The sequence below is a fragment of the Hypanus sabinus genome, chromosome 1 (genome assembly GCF_030144855.1).
Source record: "Hypanus sabinus isolate sHypSab1 chromosome 1, sHypSab1.hap1, whole genome shotgun sequence".
Lineage (NCBI taxonomy): Eukaryota > Metazoa > Chordata > Chondrichthyes > Myliobatiformes > Dasyatidae > Hypanus > Hypanus sabinus.
The window spans coordinates 21,410,943-21,430,931 of NC_082706.1; the positions used below are offsets into that span (position 1 = coordinate 21,410,943).

At 42.4% G+C, this 19,989-nt stretch overlaps 1 protein-coding gene across 1 annotated transcript; it reads left to right on the forward strand.

Moving 5' to 3' along the window:
* The first annotated feature begins 3,641 nt into the window (after positions 1–3,641).
* On the forward strand, positions 3,642–14,204 carry LOC132391404 (pituitary homeobox 3-like). The gene is made up of 3 exons (XM_059964609.1): positions 3,642–3,777; positions 12,652–12,854; positions 13,668–14,204. The coding sequence occupies exons 1-3, from the start codon at positions 3,642–3,644 to the stop codon at positions 14,202–14,204; spliced, it is 876 nt and encodes a 291-aa protein (XP_059820592.1).
* The last annotated feature ends 5,785 nt before the right edge of the window (positions 14,205–19,989 follow it).

The following is a 19,989-nucleotide window of genomic DNA, read 5'->3' on the forward strand; positions in this document are numbered from 1 at the left end:
TTTGCCAATCCCTTATATGTAACACAAAATAAAGTTTCTCTCGCGGGTGGTTGGAGAGACACGGGTTGTGGGAGTTCCCGTTAATATAACCTAAATGGATTTGAACTGATTCGGATTTAACTATATTAGAGCGGTGGGTATATTTATTGAAGGTGTTTGGTTTCTGCTAAGGACCAAGTTATTCATCCGTTGGTTAACTCATCTGTACGGCTTTGAAGATTATTTACACTTGAAATTATATTGTATTAATTTAACTATTATCCATCCGTTTCCTGAACTAGCGTGGATAACTTCACTCACCTCAACAGTGAACTGATTCCACAAGCTGTGAACTCAGCTTCAAAGATTCGTGTTCTCAATATTATGTATTTATTTATATATTGATTATTATTATTATTATTATTATCATCGTGTGTTTATATTGTATTCTTTTGCACATTGGCTGTTTGTCCGTCTTTATTTCCGTGTAGTTTTTCATTCTATTTCTTTGTTCTACTGCGAACATCTGCAAGAAAATCAATCTGACGGTAGTATATGGTGACATATACATATTTTGATAATAAATTTACTTCGAAATTTGAACTTTGACGTTGTTTTTTTATTTATCTTGTGGAAGTGGGCGCGAAGGTTACTTTTGGCATAGATTTAACCCTTCTGCCGTCTAATACTTACATAGCGAAAGATGAACCTTCCATCATTCCTGACCACCGCACCTCGTCTCAGCTCAATAAGTCCCCTCAGCCCCAAACTTGTCATATGCTAAAGCTGTCATGTCTCTCCTAAAAGCAAACTGAGTGAACGACAATGTTTTAATTCATTCAGCAAGTTTTAATTCATTTTGCCGAGATCGGATTTTTCAAAACAATTACAAGGTATTTCATTTCGGCGTTTTGAGATTTGAGATGTACGAATTTATTCGGAGACCCCCCCCCCCCCCACCAGAGAAAAAAAAATCGGCTCGGCTCCCCAAACCGGGCAAACACCAATCAGCCACTGTTTTTATTTTTGCCTTTCTCGGTACTGCTGGAGAAGCTGTTAGAGCCTTAGATTGAAACTCCCTAAAGAGGGAATAAAAGCCGCCAGATTCCGTCAGAGATTCCATGTTTTATCCCACTCTCTGGCTTTGTTGGGGAGCTGTTGTTCCCGCAAGAATAAACAGCACTTAATTCAGCATTCCTATTCCAATGACCGAGAAATTCCTTCCTTCTATTGACTTCGTCAGGAACTTTTCGCCATTGAAAATCATTGAATTGTACGGAAACATTCGAAAGGTAACAGTTACATCACTCCCTGACATTTCCAACTCCCGCTTTTTTCGGTAAGACTTGTTTTCCGTCGTATTCTGTGCTTGTTTGGAAATAAAGACAGGTGCGCAGATACAGGGCTCAGTAATGGTTAGATTGAAGCACAGTCGCACTCCACTTTCGCTGTGATCTATATGGACGGATAGACGCTATCCATTCTGCTTTAGATAATTTTTCTTTGTGTGGGATATGTGTATTTTAATACCACTCTTGGAATAGGCAACAAGATATAGTAACTATTGGTCACGGGACCTGCGCCATTGACATGGGACAACTTCATCAGCCCTATTAATATTAATGCTACTGGTCTCTTTATACAACAAATATGACTTGAAAATGAAAGGAGCTTGCAAATTATGCTCGATTCCCATATTAGGAAACACGATGGCAGTTCAAAGTTATTTTTAAATAAGGGAGAGAGGCACTTGACAGATGCAATATATGCAAATCCGGGTCTGAAAGCGCAAATTATCATCTGCAAACACTGAACAGTAATTCCATCTGCCCTAGCACTAGCCTCTTGGCTCCAAGTCCCATAATGAGATTTCTGAATTGCAAACTGACAGATATCTTAATCAAGTCAAATCCCCAAAATTAATTCGCGATGCGCGATGCAAATGTGTCGTCCAGTCCCCTCCCCATCCAGATCTCCACCTTTTTCTGTTTGCCGAACTAGTCCAATCATCTGGTAACTATCTAGGGTCGTATATTGTAAAAGTCAAGCCTGCACCAGAAGCCATCGCTACGGCAAATGGGACTTTAATAATTGAAATGCGTCCATAAAATCGTAACATTACATAAGAAAAATTCCAATCTATTGATTAAGTTGTGGGTCGGGTTCATGCAGGTGAAATACATTTTGTATATTCATACTAATAATGTCTGAAACGTGGTAATTTATCACTAACAAAATCTAAACGTAAAGGTGCTTTTAAGACATAAACGAGACAGTCTGCAGACGCTGGAAATCCGAGCAACACACACAAAATGCCGCAGGAACTCTTGCAGGCCAGGCGGCATCTATGGGGGGAAAAAAAGTACAGACGAAACCTTTCGACAGGACTGGAGAAAAAAGACATAGGTCACTGTGGCTGTAATTAATTGCCACGGTTTCAGTACAACGGTTCTGAAGTGGTTATTGACTTGGCTTTTATATAAGTTCTGCAAGGTGCTTTCTCCAAAAGGAAGCTATACTGTACATAGACAGTGTCCAAATAGGACGTCCGAACACGAAGTCCGAGTGAGACCCTGGCTACACTCTCCTTCCTATCCACTGGTGGATTCGCCAGGCCACTCGAGATTGTTGTTCTCAGAAGTTCCTTTTTTTCCTTAGGATCGCCTTCGTGTTAATTCAATTCCTCCACTTTGACAATCTCGAGTGCCCCACCTCGGCTATCAATCTTCTTTTGGCGACGGCATCACTTGTTAAAACTAAATCAAAATGTTTTTGGTAAATTGCCCATAGTTGCTCAGGCAGGCGGCGATTGGTATTTGGAGAAGCTCCTCGCAGTTTGGTTCTGAAAACAGTCCTCACAATCAGTCTCGTCCTTTGAGTTTTCGTTCGAGGCAACTAGGTTGCAGAACTGAAATTTTAAAAAAACTCATCATGTTGCTGTTGGGTCGATGATGTACGTCAAGGCAACAGACGGATGCAGCTACACTGGCGAATATCTTGTAGGGGTTATTCCACGCAACAGAGAGAATAGGCCCTAGCTTCTATACACTAGACATGTTTGCTATCAAATATACATACTGGCAAAGGAAATACAGTTCTCCCGCGGCTGTCAAATCTGTTGTTTATTTCCTGGTCTTGTTTCCGTTGCCAAGCCATTCGACAGATTTATAAACAGAAACGCGCCTTGCGAGTGTGATATTTGTCCTTTTACGTCTCAATACTACATTTGGAGAATACCTCAACACAAAAAATGCAAATTAACTACCAAACACATCAAGGCCTGTGACAGTAGCTTGATGCCGTGAGCATTATTTCCAGCTCTGGGAATATATCTAAAGTTTTTGGGGGGGAAATGCAGACATTTTAAACCTGGATAAACACAGCTTCCAGTAAAAAAAAAGGATAACGGAATCCATTTAAAATTACCATTGCATATAGGCTTACGGGATTTTTTTAATTATTTAAGTGCCCTTCTCTGAATTAAACTGAAAGGAGATCTAAACGCACGTGAAAATAAACGTCCGTGGTGCCTGTGAGAAATTGTACAAAGACGTGAGGCTCCTCTTTCCACTCGCGATTCGCTGAGTATCGAAAATCAGCTGGTGATGTTGCCCAAGCGTTTTAAGTGCACTTTGCACTTTTTGTAGGATTAAACTCTTCGAATGGAAATTACGTTTGGCACTCTTGAAATTGCCCACCTAGAATATCCAAAGCAGAACCTGCGCAACTTGGGACAGGCCACGCGTTTGGAAGCAGAGAACGATTCCACACAGCAGGAAAACTGTGCTAGCGGGAAAAGTCCAATAAACAGGATACGGTGGAAGCTGGGATTTTAGCGGCGCTGCTCTTCTCTCCTCGAACTCTATCGCAAGTCAAGTTTCGTTTTCTTTAATAAAAAAAATAGGCACCTGGTAAAATCGTAAATAAGCCAGGACGTTTTCTTGTATTGCGCTTTTCAAAAAAGCAACGGAATTGCAGTGAGTTCGGGGGGTGGGGGGGGGGGGACGACGACGAGATAATTAATGCACGCTCTGTAAATTTAAAATGATTTTTAATCGTTTTCTACATAACACACTTTACATAGAATTATATATAGTCTGCTTTTGTGTTGTGAATAATATTTAATTTGTTTTTATATGTGTGTGTGTGGATGTTAACCTGCTTTGATATTATAGTTTGGGGTGAGTATGGTTTTACAGGTATTTATTTTCGGATTGAAATACTGCTCTTCTGTTTAATTTTAACGATTCTGGTCCAAAGTAATCTTTGAGTTGCACGTAAATCAAATAGCCAGTTAAGAGATATGTACATTTGAGGGTGGGGTGGTGGTGGTTCACAGCCAGCGAGGAAAGGAGTGATTCACAGACGGGAGCCTGTAACCGCCGGGAAGGTACATTAAAGCCTTCAGAGAGATGGCGCTTGTGTAAACAATGTACAGTATACCTTAATATTTGTCCAATGTACACTCTTCTTTACATAGACAAACTCTGCAGGCACTATAAATCAGTGCATTGGATGGGGGTGAGGATTTTTATTTATAGGGGACACCGTGCTAACCCTGTAGTAGTTATCATTAGGGCAGCTTTGAATTACTAATGTGACTGAATTTACTGGCTGCTGATTTTCAGAAGCCTGTAATAAATTACCCGGGCAGATCTCAAACCTTGCTCGGTTACAACCAGTAAAAATGCTAGTGTCAGTTGAGGGTTCCATTATTAAAGACTGCTCGGCGCCCAGATGTAACACAATACACTGTGCCAACAATTTAACCTGCCGGTATATCCGATGATTTAATGTGAAGATTAGATGTCAGAATTAATATTACAGCGTCTGAGTTAGCAGAGAATGAAAAGGTTGAAAGCTTCGAACGTGAGACTTTAAAGAGTCCGTAATGTTAATTTCCCATATTAGACATTCTCGTCGTTACTGCTGTCCTTAAATAACGAGGCTAGCTTTAGTTGTTAATCTGAAAATAAAGCTCCCGATTAAAGTGATTGTTTATTTATATCGAGTGCTGGTTACTTTCAGGGAAATTTGTAGATAAAATATACTCCTTTCAAAGTGCTATTTCGTAAATGTTACCGTTTAGTGTATCATATTTTTGATTAGCAAACCTTATTAATCGTCGAGATGATTGGCCACTAACTTTTATATTTGTTTTAACTCCAGTTATTTTCGTTGGAATATAAAGTGAATCATTGAATGGAATCATGGTACAACACACTTCACAATAATCACCGAATTACTGACGTGACTCAACTTTAAAACTGCGTTAATAAGTCATTCCGCTTAAATAAAATAAGAATTAAAAACGGGAAAATATTTGGTGCCTGGCATCCAAATAAAAACTATCAGCGAGCAGGATGCGGCAACTTGGGGTCATAATGGGTCTTACCAAAACGACTGCGTAAAATCATGAGATTTGTGTGGCGGTTTCCGTGAACATTACTAACCAGCAAGGAAGGATGGAGTTTATTTTTAAAATATTTATGTATGTCATGCTTAAAACAATGGAGATCAAGACGCACACTATCTCCCTGTGGTTTTGTTGCTAGGTAGAAGAACATCTTCGATTTATATTTTATATTAAAACTCGTGAAGGCGCTGCTCGCATTGTCTATGTGAGATTTATATAGCACGAATTATCTATTATCACATGGCTCCTTGACTGTACTTGTAGAACTCGTACGGGTACACCATTTACAAACTTCCAAACAACAGGACGGCTGGTTGTAATGTGCGCTCGGTGCTAAGCCGCTCTCTCAACTCGGGATAAATTGGTACTGTTCAGCTGGTACTTGACTTTTGAACTGTGTGCCATGGGAGGTAACATCGTGCAGAGGTGGTCAACTCCCCGGTAAGCAACCAGCCACTTATTGAAAAGGTATTTGTACAACTGCTCAATCTAATTAAAGCTGCAAGTACAAAGTGCATCTCGTAAAAGAAAAGCAAGCGCCGTACGTTGGGTGGGCAGAGAGTCTCGGAGACTTCTGAAATGGTTTAGATTTGAATTTATGAAACTGGAGGGTTTCGGGACCAGAGAACGTTTCGTGTTGGTCTCCGAACCGATAAATTGTCCCTAGGAATTGTACCCTTTTGGTCCAAATGTGGAAATCTACTCTGATACTTTTGTCAAAGAAGTTCATGGGAATTAAAAACTGCATAAGATCTGAGAAGATAAGATCAACTCCGCACGGAATCGCCGTTATGTTCATTCAGTCCAGAGTAACGAGAAATAAATTATTTCCTGGATCCGATAGAGTTTAATAAAATAGATAGGGGTCGTAAACGACAGAGAGAGAGAGAGAGAGAGAGAGAGAGAGAGAGAGAGAAACAGAGACAGACAGAACGAGAGAGAGATAGAGAGAGCTAAAGACAGAAAGTGAGAGGGGGAAGGGAGAGGGAGATAGAGGTGGAGAGAGAGAGAGAGAGAGAGAGAGAGAGAGAGAGAGAGAGAGAGAGAACAGAGCGTTTCCCCCTCCGACTAGCTCAACAACCCTGGTGGTAAAATGCAAAAGTTTCTTCAACTATCTAAATTAAGCTAAAATCATTAAATATGTAGCCACCGTTTCTAGGAGTCACATATAAGCCAGCTAAAATGCCATTTAGTCAAGGAATAGCTCCAATGTAATGTACTATAAGACCCACTGTCAGGAGGTCCCTCTCGCCCTGTGTTCCGGTAAGGCCTATAATTAAATCTCCGGTCTGGTTTGTTGACCGTGCCCGGTTCTGTTAATACAACGACATTTATCTGTCCACCAGATTTTACATCACCGGATCACGGGAACATGCAGGGGTCAATCGGCTCATTGAGAGCATTCCACCATTCAACAAGATAATGATTGGTTTGTGACCTAATTCTGCACACTCCCCGCATCTGTTGAGCTGTCAACCTCATACTTAAAATTAGCAATTGATTCCCCATCACTTCTCACCTATGGATGAGAGTCCCGTATCTCCGCCACCCTCAGCGCGAATAGTGCTTCCCAACTTCAGTCCTGAAACCCCGGCTTTAGTTTTCAGACTACGCTGCCTAATCCGGGCCTCCCCGACCAGCAGAAACAATGTCTTTCTATTTACCTTCTGATTCCTCCTCGCAATCTCTTGAACAATTCAATCAAATTATTCTGAATTCAGAATCAGGTTTATTATCATTGAGATATATCGTGATGTTTGTTGTTTCAGAGTGGTAGTGCAAAGCAATACATAAAAATTATAAATTATAATAAGCATACTTTTAAAAATAAATTAAATAAGTAATGCAAATTTAATTAAATCGAATTAAAGTGAACACTAGATTGCGTCATTTCTCATGGTAATGTAGCTTTCGGGGTGAGCCGAGTTCTGGTAATTCTGAGCTCTAAATCCTTTCTCCAGATTGTTTAATGTCATTTCCAGTATACAAGTGTAAAGCAGAACGAAGTATTTGTTTCTCTGGACCCGATCCAGCACAATGAAAAACACAATAAATAATCATACATTACATTCCTTATACACATAGATTGACTGTATGTCTGTTAAGTGACTCTAGGCACAGGAGTGTCTATACATAAGGTGACGCTTGCAGAAAGTGATAAAGTAGTGATGGTGGGGAGTGTACAGGAGTGGGTTAGTGGGTAAAGGTTGATCAGCCTTACTGCTTGGGGAAAGCAACTACTTTTGAATCTGGCGGTACTGGCGATGATGTTAAATAGCCTCCTCCCTGATGCAAGTAGGACAGTGAGACTGGGCCAATATAACCTTCCCATAGAATATAGCCTAGATCTGCTCTTGGGGCCGCAAGTGGTCCAGCCAGTATTTTGTACAGTGTAATTGCATTTCGCTGGGTATAGAGAATGGATTCCTGATATCTTTTGAGATTATTTTTAACTATCTTCTCATAAATTTTGAATATCTATGCACATGAATATTGAAATATCTGCAGGGCATCGCGTTGGAGTTGCACTATTTATAAATACTTGCCCGGGGATTATGTGCAGAGGGGAAATGAATAGATCAAGAGAATCGAGGGTTGAGGCAAGGACAAGATGTGGAGGTGTAATAAAATCAATTGCGGCCTTAACGGACAGTGGAGTAGGAAAGCGGGAATAGCTTATTCTTGCTCCTCTCTCTCGTGTTCTTACTCGACTGCTCATTGGTCTCTCTGCCCTTCCTGTTCTCGAAGATTTTCCGATACATATTCTCAGTGTATTTACCTGAAAATGAGGAAAAAGGTTGGGGGGGGGGGGGAGAGCTGGAAATCAGAAAACCGTTAAGCATCGCTGGCGAAAAGGTTTTGCATCGTGCAGGTCTGCAGGATCTACGCCAAAGGATGTCAGCGAGGTCTAACAGAATCTATTAGAAAACTGGGGTGAACAGTTATGTAAAGTGATTGAACAAACTAGGATTTTTCTTCCGTAAGCCAGGGAAAGTTAGTGATAGGTTTAGTACCGATGTTTAAAATGTGAAGTGGTTTCTTCCATTGGCACAGATGAAAAACGATTGGCAAGACAAAATGCAAAGTGACTGAGGAGGCCTCACAGTTTGCTATGACTGCAAGGGGCTTGGAACCAAATCCAACCGTGCATCTCCCTTCCGGTAAAGAATTGGATGAGTACGTAAAGAAGAAAATGAGTCGTGGGTCTGTGGAAAGTGCAAGGGTGGACGACTTGGGTAGCTCATTCGAAGAGCCAGTCCACAATCGACGGGCTGAACGGTCTTCAGAGCTGTGTGACCTGGGCAGAGCTTCAGCGCTTACTCGTTCACCCAAAAGCACTGCGCATGATCAATGCAGCATAACGTCTGGCTAAAGTTTGAAGGTTAACAATTCAGTGTCGTCCATAGAATAATTCTTTCTTTAAAGAACTCATACTGCGAATGGTTGACCAGGTGCGGCGAACCCCTGACAACACACAGAACAGTAAAGTGAGCCATCCGCCTGCTACTTCGCGGCAATTTACACTTGGTTGGTCTCACTGCACGGTAACAGGGAGAGCCATTTTAATGTGGTCTACGGGTCAGAGCACCAGAGGGTGCAGCTCTCGGCGCGCTAGGTGGTTCGCCTCGTTCAGCAACCACCTCCCACGAAACCAGCAAGCGCAGTTGCAGTAATCCGTTCTTATGCGAAACCATCAATTTCAAAGACTGGCATCTTGTCTTGGCACAACTCCCTTCTCTCAGCCACCGCACATCAGAACGAGCGAGGGCTTCTTGTTTTCGGAACGATGACCCGGCAGCATGACAACACACAGCAGCAGAATTCCTTCCAAACAATGGCGTGTTTAAGTCCAAAGGTCCAACAGCATGTTTTGCTCCTCAGTCATTCCGAAGGTTGAGGAGCATGACATCACATTTGAAAGTATTCCCAACACCTCCCCTCCCCGCCCCCCCCCCAAGAATAAACTTTTAACGACAGCTGTGCATTGCTGAAGTCTGAACAACAGCCGAGCCGGGAGCAGTTATCTTTGAGATTTTGGACCCTTGCACACTTGCAAAGGGAAAACACTGGTCAATTTCGGTACAATACGATAGCCATGTATTTTAAAACCAGGATCGTTGGAATTGACAAACTCATGAACTGAAATAGTGACCTAATTCAATACGAAATGTAGTCACATTCTTAGTCCCAGACTGCGAATCCGGCTGTGTTGGCCGATTTAAATATTTCCAACATAGCAGGTCGCAACAAGCAGCACAGAGTATGTGCCCATGTCTTGCTGCAGCCTTAATCCACGTGCAGTGCAAATCTATGAGAAAATACAGGGCGGCGCCACATTACAAGTTCAAATTGAGCTGGATTGTGAAAGGTCTGGAGTTGAGAAGAATTAAGGTATTGATGAGTGAGACAGAGAGCTAGAACTTCCCCTGTCTGGATTCACTCCGACAGCTGCTCATTCATTGACACCCATTTGCACCAAAGCCTCACCAGAAATGTTACTGGCAGATCATCCAGCCAATGGAAGACGGCGCTGCTCTGCGGTGCCGCGACTACCGGCCCCAAATTACCAATCGGTGGAATGCATGGCCGGTATTTCCTCCTGCCGGTCGCCATCAATCGCTTCCTTGTCTCCGCCCACTCCTCCACCTCTCCTCCCCGCCCGCAACCCCTACCACCACCCCCCCCCCACACACACACACACACACACACAGCCAACCTAACTCGCTTTCGTCCAACCCCACTACTCTCTGTCCAAATGGACAGCAAAGGGGAACAGCCGTCTCATCGAATAGGCCAGGACAAGGCTGAGCTTTGGAATTAGCGGCTGAGATTAAGGGGACCAGAGGAGTAAACCAAATCAGGGATAAGGGGTAAAAACGGGTCCTTTCAATCTAACATTCTACATGGACCATTTGAAGGCTGATTTTTAATCAGGAGTCCTTGCCCCGGTTCAGCCTGGTGTTAGGTACAGCATGGCAGCAACTTCCCTCAAGTCACTGCAGACCTCAACTGGGAATAATAGTTCTTTCGGGATCAGGCATTTAGCTGGTACGCCGAACAGCGAAAGTGGAGGTAAGGAGCACACACGGGTGCCAAAACTACAGCTACGTTTAGCAGAATTACATACAATTATCTTAAGTACGTAATTCTTTGTTTCTTTTTTTTAAAATAACAAGGTTAATGCGATTAAAGTTGTGCTGACTGCTTATTTGATCGAGCAGCTTGCTTCGCGTGTATGCGTTTTAAATTAAGATGTCGCCGTCAAGAAGAAATGTGCTCCAGCGTGTTCTATTCTCATTTTGTTCATTTGATTAAATGAAGGTGGCAACGCTAAAATGGAAGCACATACAATACTAGCCCACGGTTCATACACCTCAATCTCAACTCGTGAATTATACACCACGGAAAGAATCATAAGGCCGTCACAATTTGGAAAACAAAGTAATTACTTGGAAGTTTCTGTCTCACAAGAGTTTGACATTTTTTTTTCTTTTGTTGTGACTTCTTCGTTTGATCTATAATACGTTATCTATAGTATAATTTTTAACTGTATATTATGACCGGTGTTGGTACATTCGGTGTTCATATATAGTAGACAGTTGGATTGTACTAGTAATGGTTATAAAATACCAATCCTATAGCTGGTCACAATGCACCAGGCACAAATATAAAGCGTCATCCTTGAATATCATATATTACAACTAGTTACCATGTTTTAACTGCATTTAGGACATACTAACCCGAAGCACAAACGCTTTGCATAAACCACGGTATATAACACGTACTCCACTCATAATATATCAAACTCGATCAGAAGTTTTAGCTATTAACACAAGGCGCTAAAACTATAACTGATCACAACAGTTTTGCACAATTTTTGAGGAACAGCGAAAGTTTCACAAAGCAACCGTTTACAAAATGTTAATGAAAATTTGCAGTTATGTACAAAGGTGTAAATGAGAAAATCTGTGAACCATTTCAGTTCAAATAAACAGCCAAACATTTCAGTTCCATTGACTCCCAAATTACAATCGAACCCCTCGCGCCTTCGAGGGAAACAACATGTTCAGATCTCCGATGCATTTTTTTAAGTTTAAGAATTTAATGCAAATATCGCAAACTCGAGAACAGCCATCGAAGAAGAAATAAATGCCACTGACTTTATTACTCGCAAACCATAAGCAAACGGTGAACCGTATCTCTCTGACCGTACATTTAGAGACAAGGAGTTTATCATTTTTAGATTAATATGTGTACTCACCGGAATACCCACATATCAATGGTTCAAATCGCCTGCAAATTAAATGAACCATGTCAAGAGGGCATATCTCAAACTAGAATTAAAAACTGGTTCCAACAACATAAAATATCGCCTTTAAATCTACTTTAAATTTTACTCTTATTCTTCTCCCTTGACTCAGACTATTAGAATCGGAGATATTGTGACGAGGTGGGTTGCTTCCGGAATTCCGTCGTGTTTCTAATCTATCAACTTTTGGAGGAAAAATCATATTTTCTTAACTTCACGCATCCCAACACTGAACTGGTTACACAACCCATGGGCTCACTTTCAAGGACACTACAATTCATGCTCTTCATATTTATTGCTTATTTTTTTAATTATTATTACGTTATCGCTCTTTTTTGGTATTTACTTAGTCTTTTGCACATTGGTTGTCCGTCTTTGTTGTGCGCCGTTTTTCATTCATTCTGTTGTGTTTCTTTGTAGTTACTGTGAATTTCCGCAAGAAAATGAATCTCAGGGTTGTATATGGTGACATATATGAACTTTGATAATAAATTTACTTTGAACTTTGAAGTCGTAATCGCCCGGGAGTCTGCCATTGAAACGCTGCAAATCCTGTGTAGCTGGAGTTTGCCTGCAAATATCTTCGCCAAATCTCTATAAATTGATGTCGACTGTCTTAGCTATTTAATATCCTAACAGTAGTAAAATCAGCGATGCTCTGGATATAAATGTATCTGGCCACATTATTTAATATACTTAACGATTTAATATGGTAATCTGAGCCATAACGTCCTCTGAAGCGTTTACCAGCGGACTGACTGTAATAACTGTAAAAACAACGTAAAGCGGTATTTCCCAAATATAGATAATTACATAAGGTTTAAAATTGAACAGTTTTTTTTTCGCTGATTTTGTGTTTTGTGACTGGTGCTTTATTTTCAAAACAAGGAGAGGTTTAACACTTGCTCAGTTGTCTCTTGGTGATTTTAACTCCCTGCAGGAGAAGGCGAGCAGCTCCGCCGATGTAAGTCAGACGACTCCGGCTCCGAAGATAACTCCGCCAAGAAGAAGCAACGGAGGCAGAGGACGCACTTCACCAGCCAGCAGCTGCAGGAACTGGAAGCGACCTTCCAGAGGAACCGATACCCAGACATGTCCACTCGGGAGGAAATAGCGGTGTGGACAAACCTTACCGAGGCCAGGATCAGGGTAAATACACGCACTTAAAATTCTGCGCCGAACTGAATGTAGAGTTGAGGATTTTCTTGAAATTGTAGCAATTTCTGTTAAATTGAAGAATTTTTGTGAGTTGTGACTGATCTTGAACTTTACGACTGACATTTCAATGTATTGGTGTTTGGAGTGCAACTAAGCTGAGCTAAATTCAAACTTAGCATCGATTTCCTATACAAGTGAGCACGGCAGGGAATGATTTAAACTGCTCATCTTTCAGACATAAATAAATGGTTGTAAAATCCGCGAAGTTACTTAAGGAAGAAATGCAGAATAAATTCTGTCCTCCCGAGGTGACAAGATTCAACGCGGAGCACCACGTAATCTAAAAGCCACGGGAGGTGTACATCAAGTCTGAATACAGTTGTTCCTCAAAGTTTATTGCCGAGTTTTTACATGTAATTGCAGATATGACTTGCCGGTAAAGCGTTAGCTTGAGCGAGTAAAAAATTGCGCTATCATGTATGTGAACTTGCAAACATACATCGACAATGAACGTTTCTGTTAAATACATTTGCACTTCAGTGTCATAAATTCGGTTGCAAGCCTTTAACCAGAGAACCAATGCTACAAAAACTACTGGCTGTTAAAATGCACTGTTTGCAAAATACTCCTGATTAAGGGTCTCGGCCCGAAACGCCGGCTCGTTATTCCTCTCCATAGATGCTGCCAGCCTTGACGATTTCCTCCAGCATTTTGTGCGTGTTACACTGTTTACTACTTATATTCTTTATTTTAATCCCCAAGGATTTATACATTGCAAATAAGCCTTTGTTTTGCTCTGCACAGGTGTGGTTTAAAAATCGTAGAGCGAAGTGGAGGAAGCGGGAGCGCCACCAACAAGCTGAACTATGCAAGAACGGGTTTGGAGCGCCGTTTAACGGGCTGGTTCAGCCCTACGAGGACATGTACTCCGGGTATTCGTACAATAACTGGGCCACCAAAGGACTGGGCACCAATCCCATCTCCGCCAAAAGCTTTTCCTTTTTCAATTCCATGAATGTGAACTCGTTGTCATCGCAAGCCATGTTTTCCACTCCCAGCTCGATCCCGTCCATGACAATGGTTCCTTCGGCTTTGCCTGGCTCAAGCTTAAATAATTTGAACAGCCTCAGCAGCCCTTCGTTGAATTCGGCGGTTGCTGCCTCTCCTTGCCCCTACGGATCTAGCTCAAGCCCATACGTATACCGGGACAACTGCAACTCCAGCTTGGCCAGCCTCCGGCTTCGAGCCAAGCATCACTCGTCGACTTTCAGCTACGGGCCGGCGCAGAACCCAGCCCCCAACCTCAGCCCCTGTCAATATGCCGTGGATCGACCTGTATAAGACGAACTTCGCGTTTCAAACGGCGCATTTTAGGGCGACCGCGTTTGTGTGGGGGTTGAGTGAGGGGAAGGTGAAATGAAGGGGGGGGGGGGTTATTTCGTCTCTAATCCACAAAGTTAATTAATAATCAATGTTGTCTTCCCGAGCTAGTCAGATAATGCGAAAAGACGCGGTCAGATACTGCAGAATGCTCCTCTAGCTGGTCTAAACTATGGTCAGTAATTGTTTCCATCATACACAAACCGGTGTTCTCCAAACTATCTCTCTGTATTTTGGCCAAGTCAGATGATATTTTATAAATTGCGAGGAAATGCATAAACATTCACCAAATCCTAAAGACACAAATCCCCGATTAGACCTCACTGACATTCCTCGGATGGTACCTAAAATCTCTCCTCTAATCTCCTCTCATCTCACAGAGACAATCACTGCCCACTGCCCCGCACCCGCACCACCCCTCCCCCACTCTTCACCCCGCTCTCCCGGACTTCTGTCGAGGTAGAGAGGGGAAATGTCTAAATGATCCGGATATTGATTTCCTGTCATGTCGCTAATAGACAACGACCAATTAAATAAACCCTGCCATTTACAATAGACCAAGGCATATCAGAATGGAGTGTTTGGTGGTTTTGATACAAAATTCAGTCATAGGCTGAAAAGTTTCCTCAAGATCTCGTATTTCTACAAAATCGTAAATAAAGTATAAGGGGGAACCTCTTCATATTCTGGGATATATTTTGAAATATTACTAGACTCCCTGAAGCGTTTGATTATTTTCCTACAAATAGGACAGTTCGAAAATGAAATGAACCTGTTTTTAGTAAGTTTATATATGATACCATTTTATCAGGATTTTATTTTGACTTGCTTTTGAACAGTTACACCGCAGTTGTGTTGTTTATTAGAGTTAATTTAAGCATTGTAGCACGTGTCCGCCTGTTGGAGAACTCCTGGTTTAATAAATCGGTAAGACACGGACGCGAGTGGGAAATGCCAACTGTGCGCTCAAGACTGAGGCGAGGTAATGACCTGAAACCCCTGCTCGTGGGTCAATGCAAACTGATTAGGTTGAATTTCCTGCGAAAGAGAGCCGGGATGTTAGGGTTGCTTGCGGGAGCCAGCGGTATGTTGAACACCGCCGTTCGTTGGCTGCTATAGATAGAACCAAATGCAGATTATTTTTGTTTGCTGTTATCTAACGGGGGCGTTGAATAGTGGTCGGATTAGTAGCTTTAAAATTTTACTGGGATGTTTTAGGCTTTGCAAACGGCAGCAATTTACCGTGACGGGGACCTTTGGATAGCATATACTTATTGAAGATTAGAAAGGCTACTTCTGCCTTTTTGAAAAATGGGGTTAGAAGATACAGTCGCCTGAGTTTTACTTTTATTTTTTCCCCCCGATTTGTTCTGAGTTCCATATCTGCAGGTTCCACGGGTGAAAACTGTCGGATTCAGAGCAAGGGGACAAGGCCGAACCGGGAGAGGGGCTCGGCGCGATTCCTATGCTATCTTGGGAATGGCGCAGATCTACCTTTTCCAAGTTGTTTTTTTTAAGTACTTCTGCCGTGAGAGAACGAGTACAGTCCGTGCGATTGGGGGGGAGGGGGGTGGCTTTTCAAAGAAGGGAATGTTTGGTGCCGGGGAAACCTCACAAAAATTCGATTGTAGATTGGAATAAACCGAGTATTTGACTCACATTTTTGAATGATTGGTTCTTTGGCTCCATTCATATTCCTTTTACATTAATGTATCTTTCACTCTTTGTTTTTATATTTATGTAGTTTGAACTTCATTTTAAAAGGCACACATCAATTATTACGGAGTAATTGGTTTCTCAATGTAACGACAAACACGATACAAAATAGAGGTGCGTCCACTTAGAAAACAGCTACCAGAAACTTTAAAAATAGAACCGTTTCCCACTTTTACAATAATAGGTTGGAATTACGATCAAGGACGTAAAACGTAGAACCTTTTTGCAGCCTCCCACTTCCACATTTTCCGTACCCCGCCCTTTTAAATCCCCTCATCAATCTCCGTCAAATTATCGGAAATTAATGCAAAAAGCTCTCTCGAACTGAACGAATCCCCAAATTGGGCAGAAAATTACTGATAGCTTCTAATCCCATTCTTTACACATGGCGTATGGTAGCTCCGCGTCAGTTTCATGAAGGTTTTAGTTGAAATATCGCATCTGAAAATTTGTCATTTAAGTTATATAATTGATTTCCTTACAGTGAGCCAACATTTAGATGACGTTATGCAAGAACACCAGGCCCCAATATTTCAAATTACAAATCTAGAAAGTATTTTTAATAATGTTCAAAACCCACTGGGGTGTTTTAAAAATATCATTCCTTGGTACAAAGGTTGATTGAACAAACCTCAACTTTCAGTGAAACCCTACCTTTGAACTATGATCCTAGTGCGGAGTTAATGCGAGGGCTGGAAGGCGAGGAATCCGAGTGACCATTGCCCTTGTCTGACCGATCTCGTCACCCTACCTCTGGAATCTGGGCCTGAATCTAAAAACAATGAGCGAAGGAAGTAAGCACCGATTTAATCGAAGTTAATTTTACTTATGGTCAGAAGTGCCTGATATGAAATCTAAATCCTGTGTTCTTACTTTGATTGAAGCTTTACTTTTTTTTTCGCTGCAGTTGAGCCGGAATCAATTTGCAATAGCTGGCACCCTTGCGTCAAACTTTCCTCATAACACCCTCGCATTTGCCAAAGAACATTCACAATTATTTTAAGGGATAAAGGTCAATTTGTGCTTGTACAACAGCATTATCATATCGTATTATTAGCTAATATCGAGCAGAGATGAGGTAAACCGCGTTGCTTCCAGAGGCAACACAGAGCTGCGCCGAGCAATCTAATCGCATGATAGGTGACTGAATATCAGATACCATTGACCCTGCTACGATTAGCCATGCCAGTTACAACCCGTGCGACCAAAGCAACCTCTGTCCTTTGCAATTGATAACAGACCAAGGAATTAGTCACTCTTAAAGACAGCAGAGTTAGTTAATCTTGCTCCAGGAAATGTTGAAAGTACATAGGATGGAGATGCCTGGGCATATATACACACCGGGGAAGGCCACTGATCTTGATGTCTAAGGTAGTTTTAAAAAATCGAAGCAGAAATGTAGGTTATATTTTTCACCCATCACGTCCCAAGTTGTTCAGCATCCGAATGCTTTAAATTCAACATCAGAACGACAGACCGCATCGGCGGAGAGCTGATCAGAATTCACATTCCGGGTCCGTTCCTCACATCTGCTGCCTTCTATTCCGGAGAAAGATGCAAGCAATGAGCCCTTGCAGAACACCGGGGGGAGGGGGTTACGGCAGCGAGGAGGACTCTGGATTTAATAGGGGCAGGGGAGTCTGTTCCTCCGCGTAGAAAATCTCCCGAGGATCCTTCATAACTTGACTACGATTACAAACACGATCACGAACAGCCGTTGAAATCCTTCCGTTACCTGATGCCAGTCAGAGCCGTAACAACTTTCAACATACAGCGCAAAATTCCAAGGGAAGGTTATCAACCTGTAAAGGACTTCTTTTACAGGCTTATTAAGGAGGAAAGAGAATTTGAAGAGGTGTGTGTATGGGGGGGGGGGGGGGTAATGCTGGAGATTTACGGAAGGATTTCCAGTTCTCGGAGTCTTGGCAACTAAAGGCAGCGCAGTGGTGGAACTGTTAAACTGGGGAATCAAGAGGGCAGAGAGGAATAATTGAAGAATTCACCACCACAGAGGGGTTTGAAAACGGATGAGAACTTTAAATCTTCTGCGGCATTCTACGGCTTCCGATTACAGAAAGAGCCCTGTTAACCTCTCGACCCCCACCCTACCCACGTATTATGAAATCCATGTCCCAATTTCCCCGGCGCGAAATCCCAACCAGCGAGGGGATACAAAGTTACGCTGCCCGGCTGCCTCTAAAAATAAACAGACGTCCTTCCCTTCACACGTGGTCCCCTCACAACAAGTTTACATATTTCAGTGTTGCGTTACTAAACGATTCCAACGGACAGATAGAAGTAGTCAGGATTGTATTTCAATATGATCCCCAGTTCGTGAAAAGAGTTTGCAAGCTGGCAGATGGCGTGGTCACTTAAAGGGGATCCAATGTATTTTGAAAACATTTCGGCGCCCGGAACTGTGATAATGAGCACAACGTTGTCAGTTAGTGTTTCAGGAATGGCAGATATATCATTTTTCCTCCTGTTAGCCATAACCCAGTGGCCTTGCCAATGATCCCTTTGCAATTCATGCGGCCTCGGTCCAGACTCTGGGCTGAGATTTCGTTTTGTGATGGATTCGACATCGAGGCGTTTGATTCGGAAGAGGATCTAGTTAGGACCGCACACCTTGCAATTTACTGTTAAACTCTCCTCCCCCACCACCCCACCCCACCCCAGATCCTGCCGAACTGGACGCCAGTTTAACTGGTCAATTGCAGACAATTTTTGAGAACCTCCTCTCGACTGAATCGAACTGGCATGAAAAGAATGACAAGGATTTGGGATTAAATGCAGGGTGTCGTGAGTGGGTGGTCGGCTGGGCGAATATTAAGAAATATTTACTGCCAACTATAGGACGTTGAACCAAATTTGCTCACTTGCATCTCCATGTGAGAATTGGGGTGGTGGTGGTGGGGGAGGGTCTTTACCAGCACAAGTATGATGGTTTATACTTCTAATAATCTGGACCCCTCCCTCTGCGGGCTGTGGTTTTGCGTTACGACGTCTTTAAATTGAAGTGATGCATAACAATCGGCACTTAATTCTTGGGCAACGGAATAATTCCAAACCTTCCAGAGATTGCATAAAATGGAATTTGTATGAAATGCTTCCGTACAAGTTACTAGACTTCGTCACAGTAACATTTGCGTAAGAGTTCAACAGGATAGAATCGGCAGCATCTTTAGTCTTTGGGCCCCTGTCCTAATCTCTGTCCAGCAAAACAATGTGTAAAGGATATTTTCTCAATCATGATGGCTCTTCGAATACACAAACATAAGATCAGAAATAAAGTACATTGTGCTTATTGTTTATTTTTTGAGATACAACACAGAAAATGCCCTTCTGGTCGGAGGTGCGCTGCCCAGCAAACCCCTGATTTAACCCTAGCCTAACCACGGGACAATTTACAATGACCAATTAACCTACCAGCCGGTACGTTTTTGGACAGCGGAATGAAACCCATGCAGTCACGACGAGAACGTGCAAACTCCTTACTGGCAGCGGCAGGAATGGAACCCGGGTTGGCTGAACTGTAAAGTGTTGTGCTAACCACTGCACCATGGTGCCGCCACTTAAATGATTTACTTCACATTCTGAAAGGCTATAATATAAGAAGGGTAAAACTTTGTAGAATCTTAGTTGCAACTTCCAGCACTTCTTGATTATATCTCTCCTAATCTTTCAGCACCACCTCAAAATCTGTTTGTGACCAGAAGACCATAAACCATAGGAGCAGAATTGTGCCATTTAGCCCATCAAGTCAGCTCTGCCATCCCATCATGGCTGATTTATTACACCTCTCAAGACTATCATCCTTCCTTCTTCCTGACACCTTTGACACCCTGGGACCGCACATTCCGTCATCTTCCATGACTGTGCATGATGCACTTTCTTTTTCCAGCAAAACCATGTAACTCACGTCACGTTAAGGTAGCTGTATCAACGCCCAAGTATCCGCACCCAGTCATTTCCCGCTGGTTCATCTTTCTTTCATCATAATCCCAGAAGTGGGGAGCTCTACCAACGA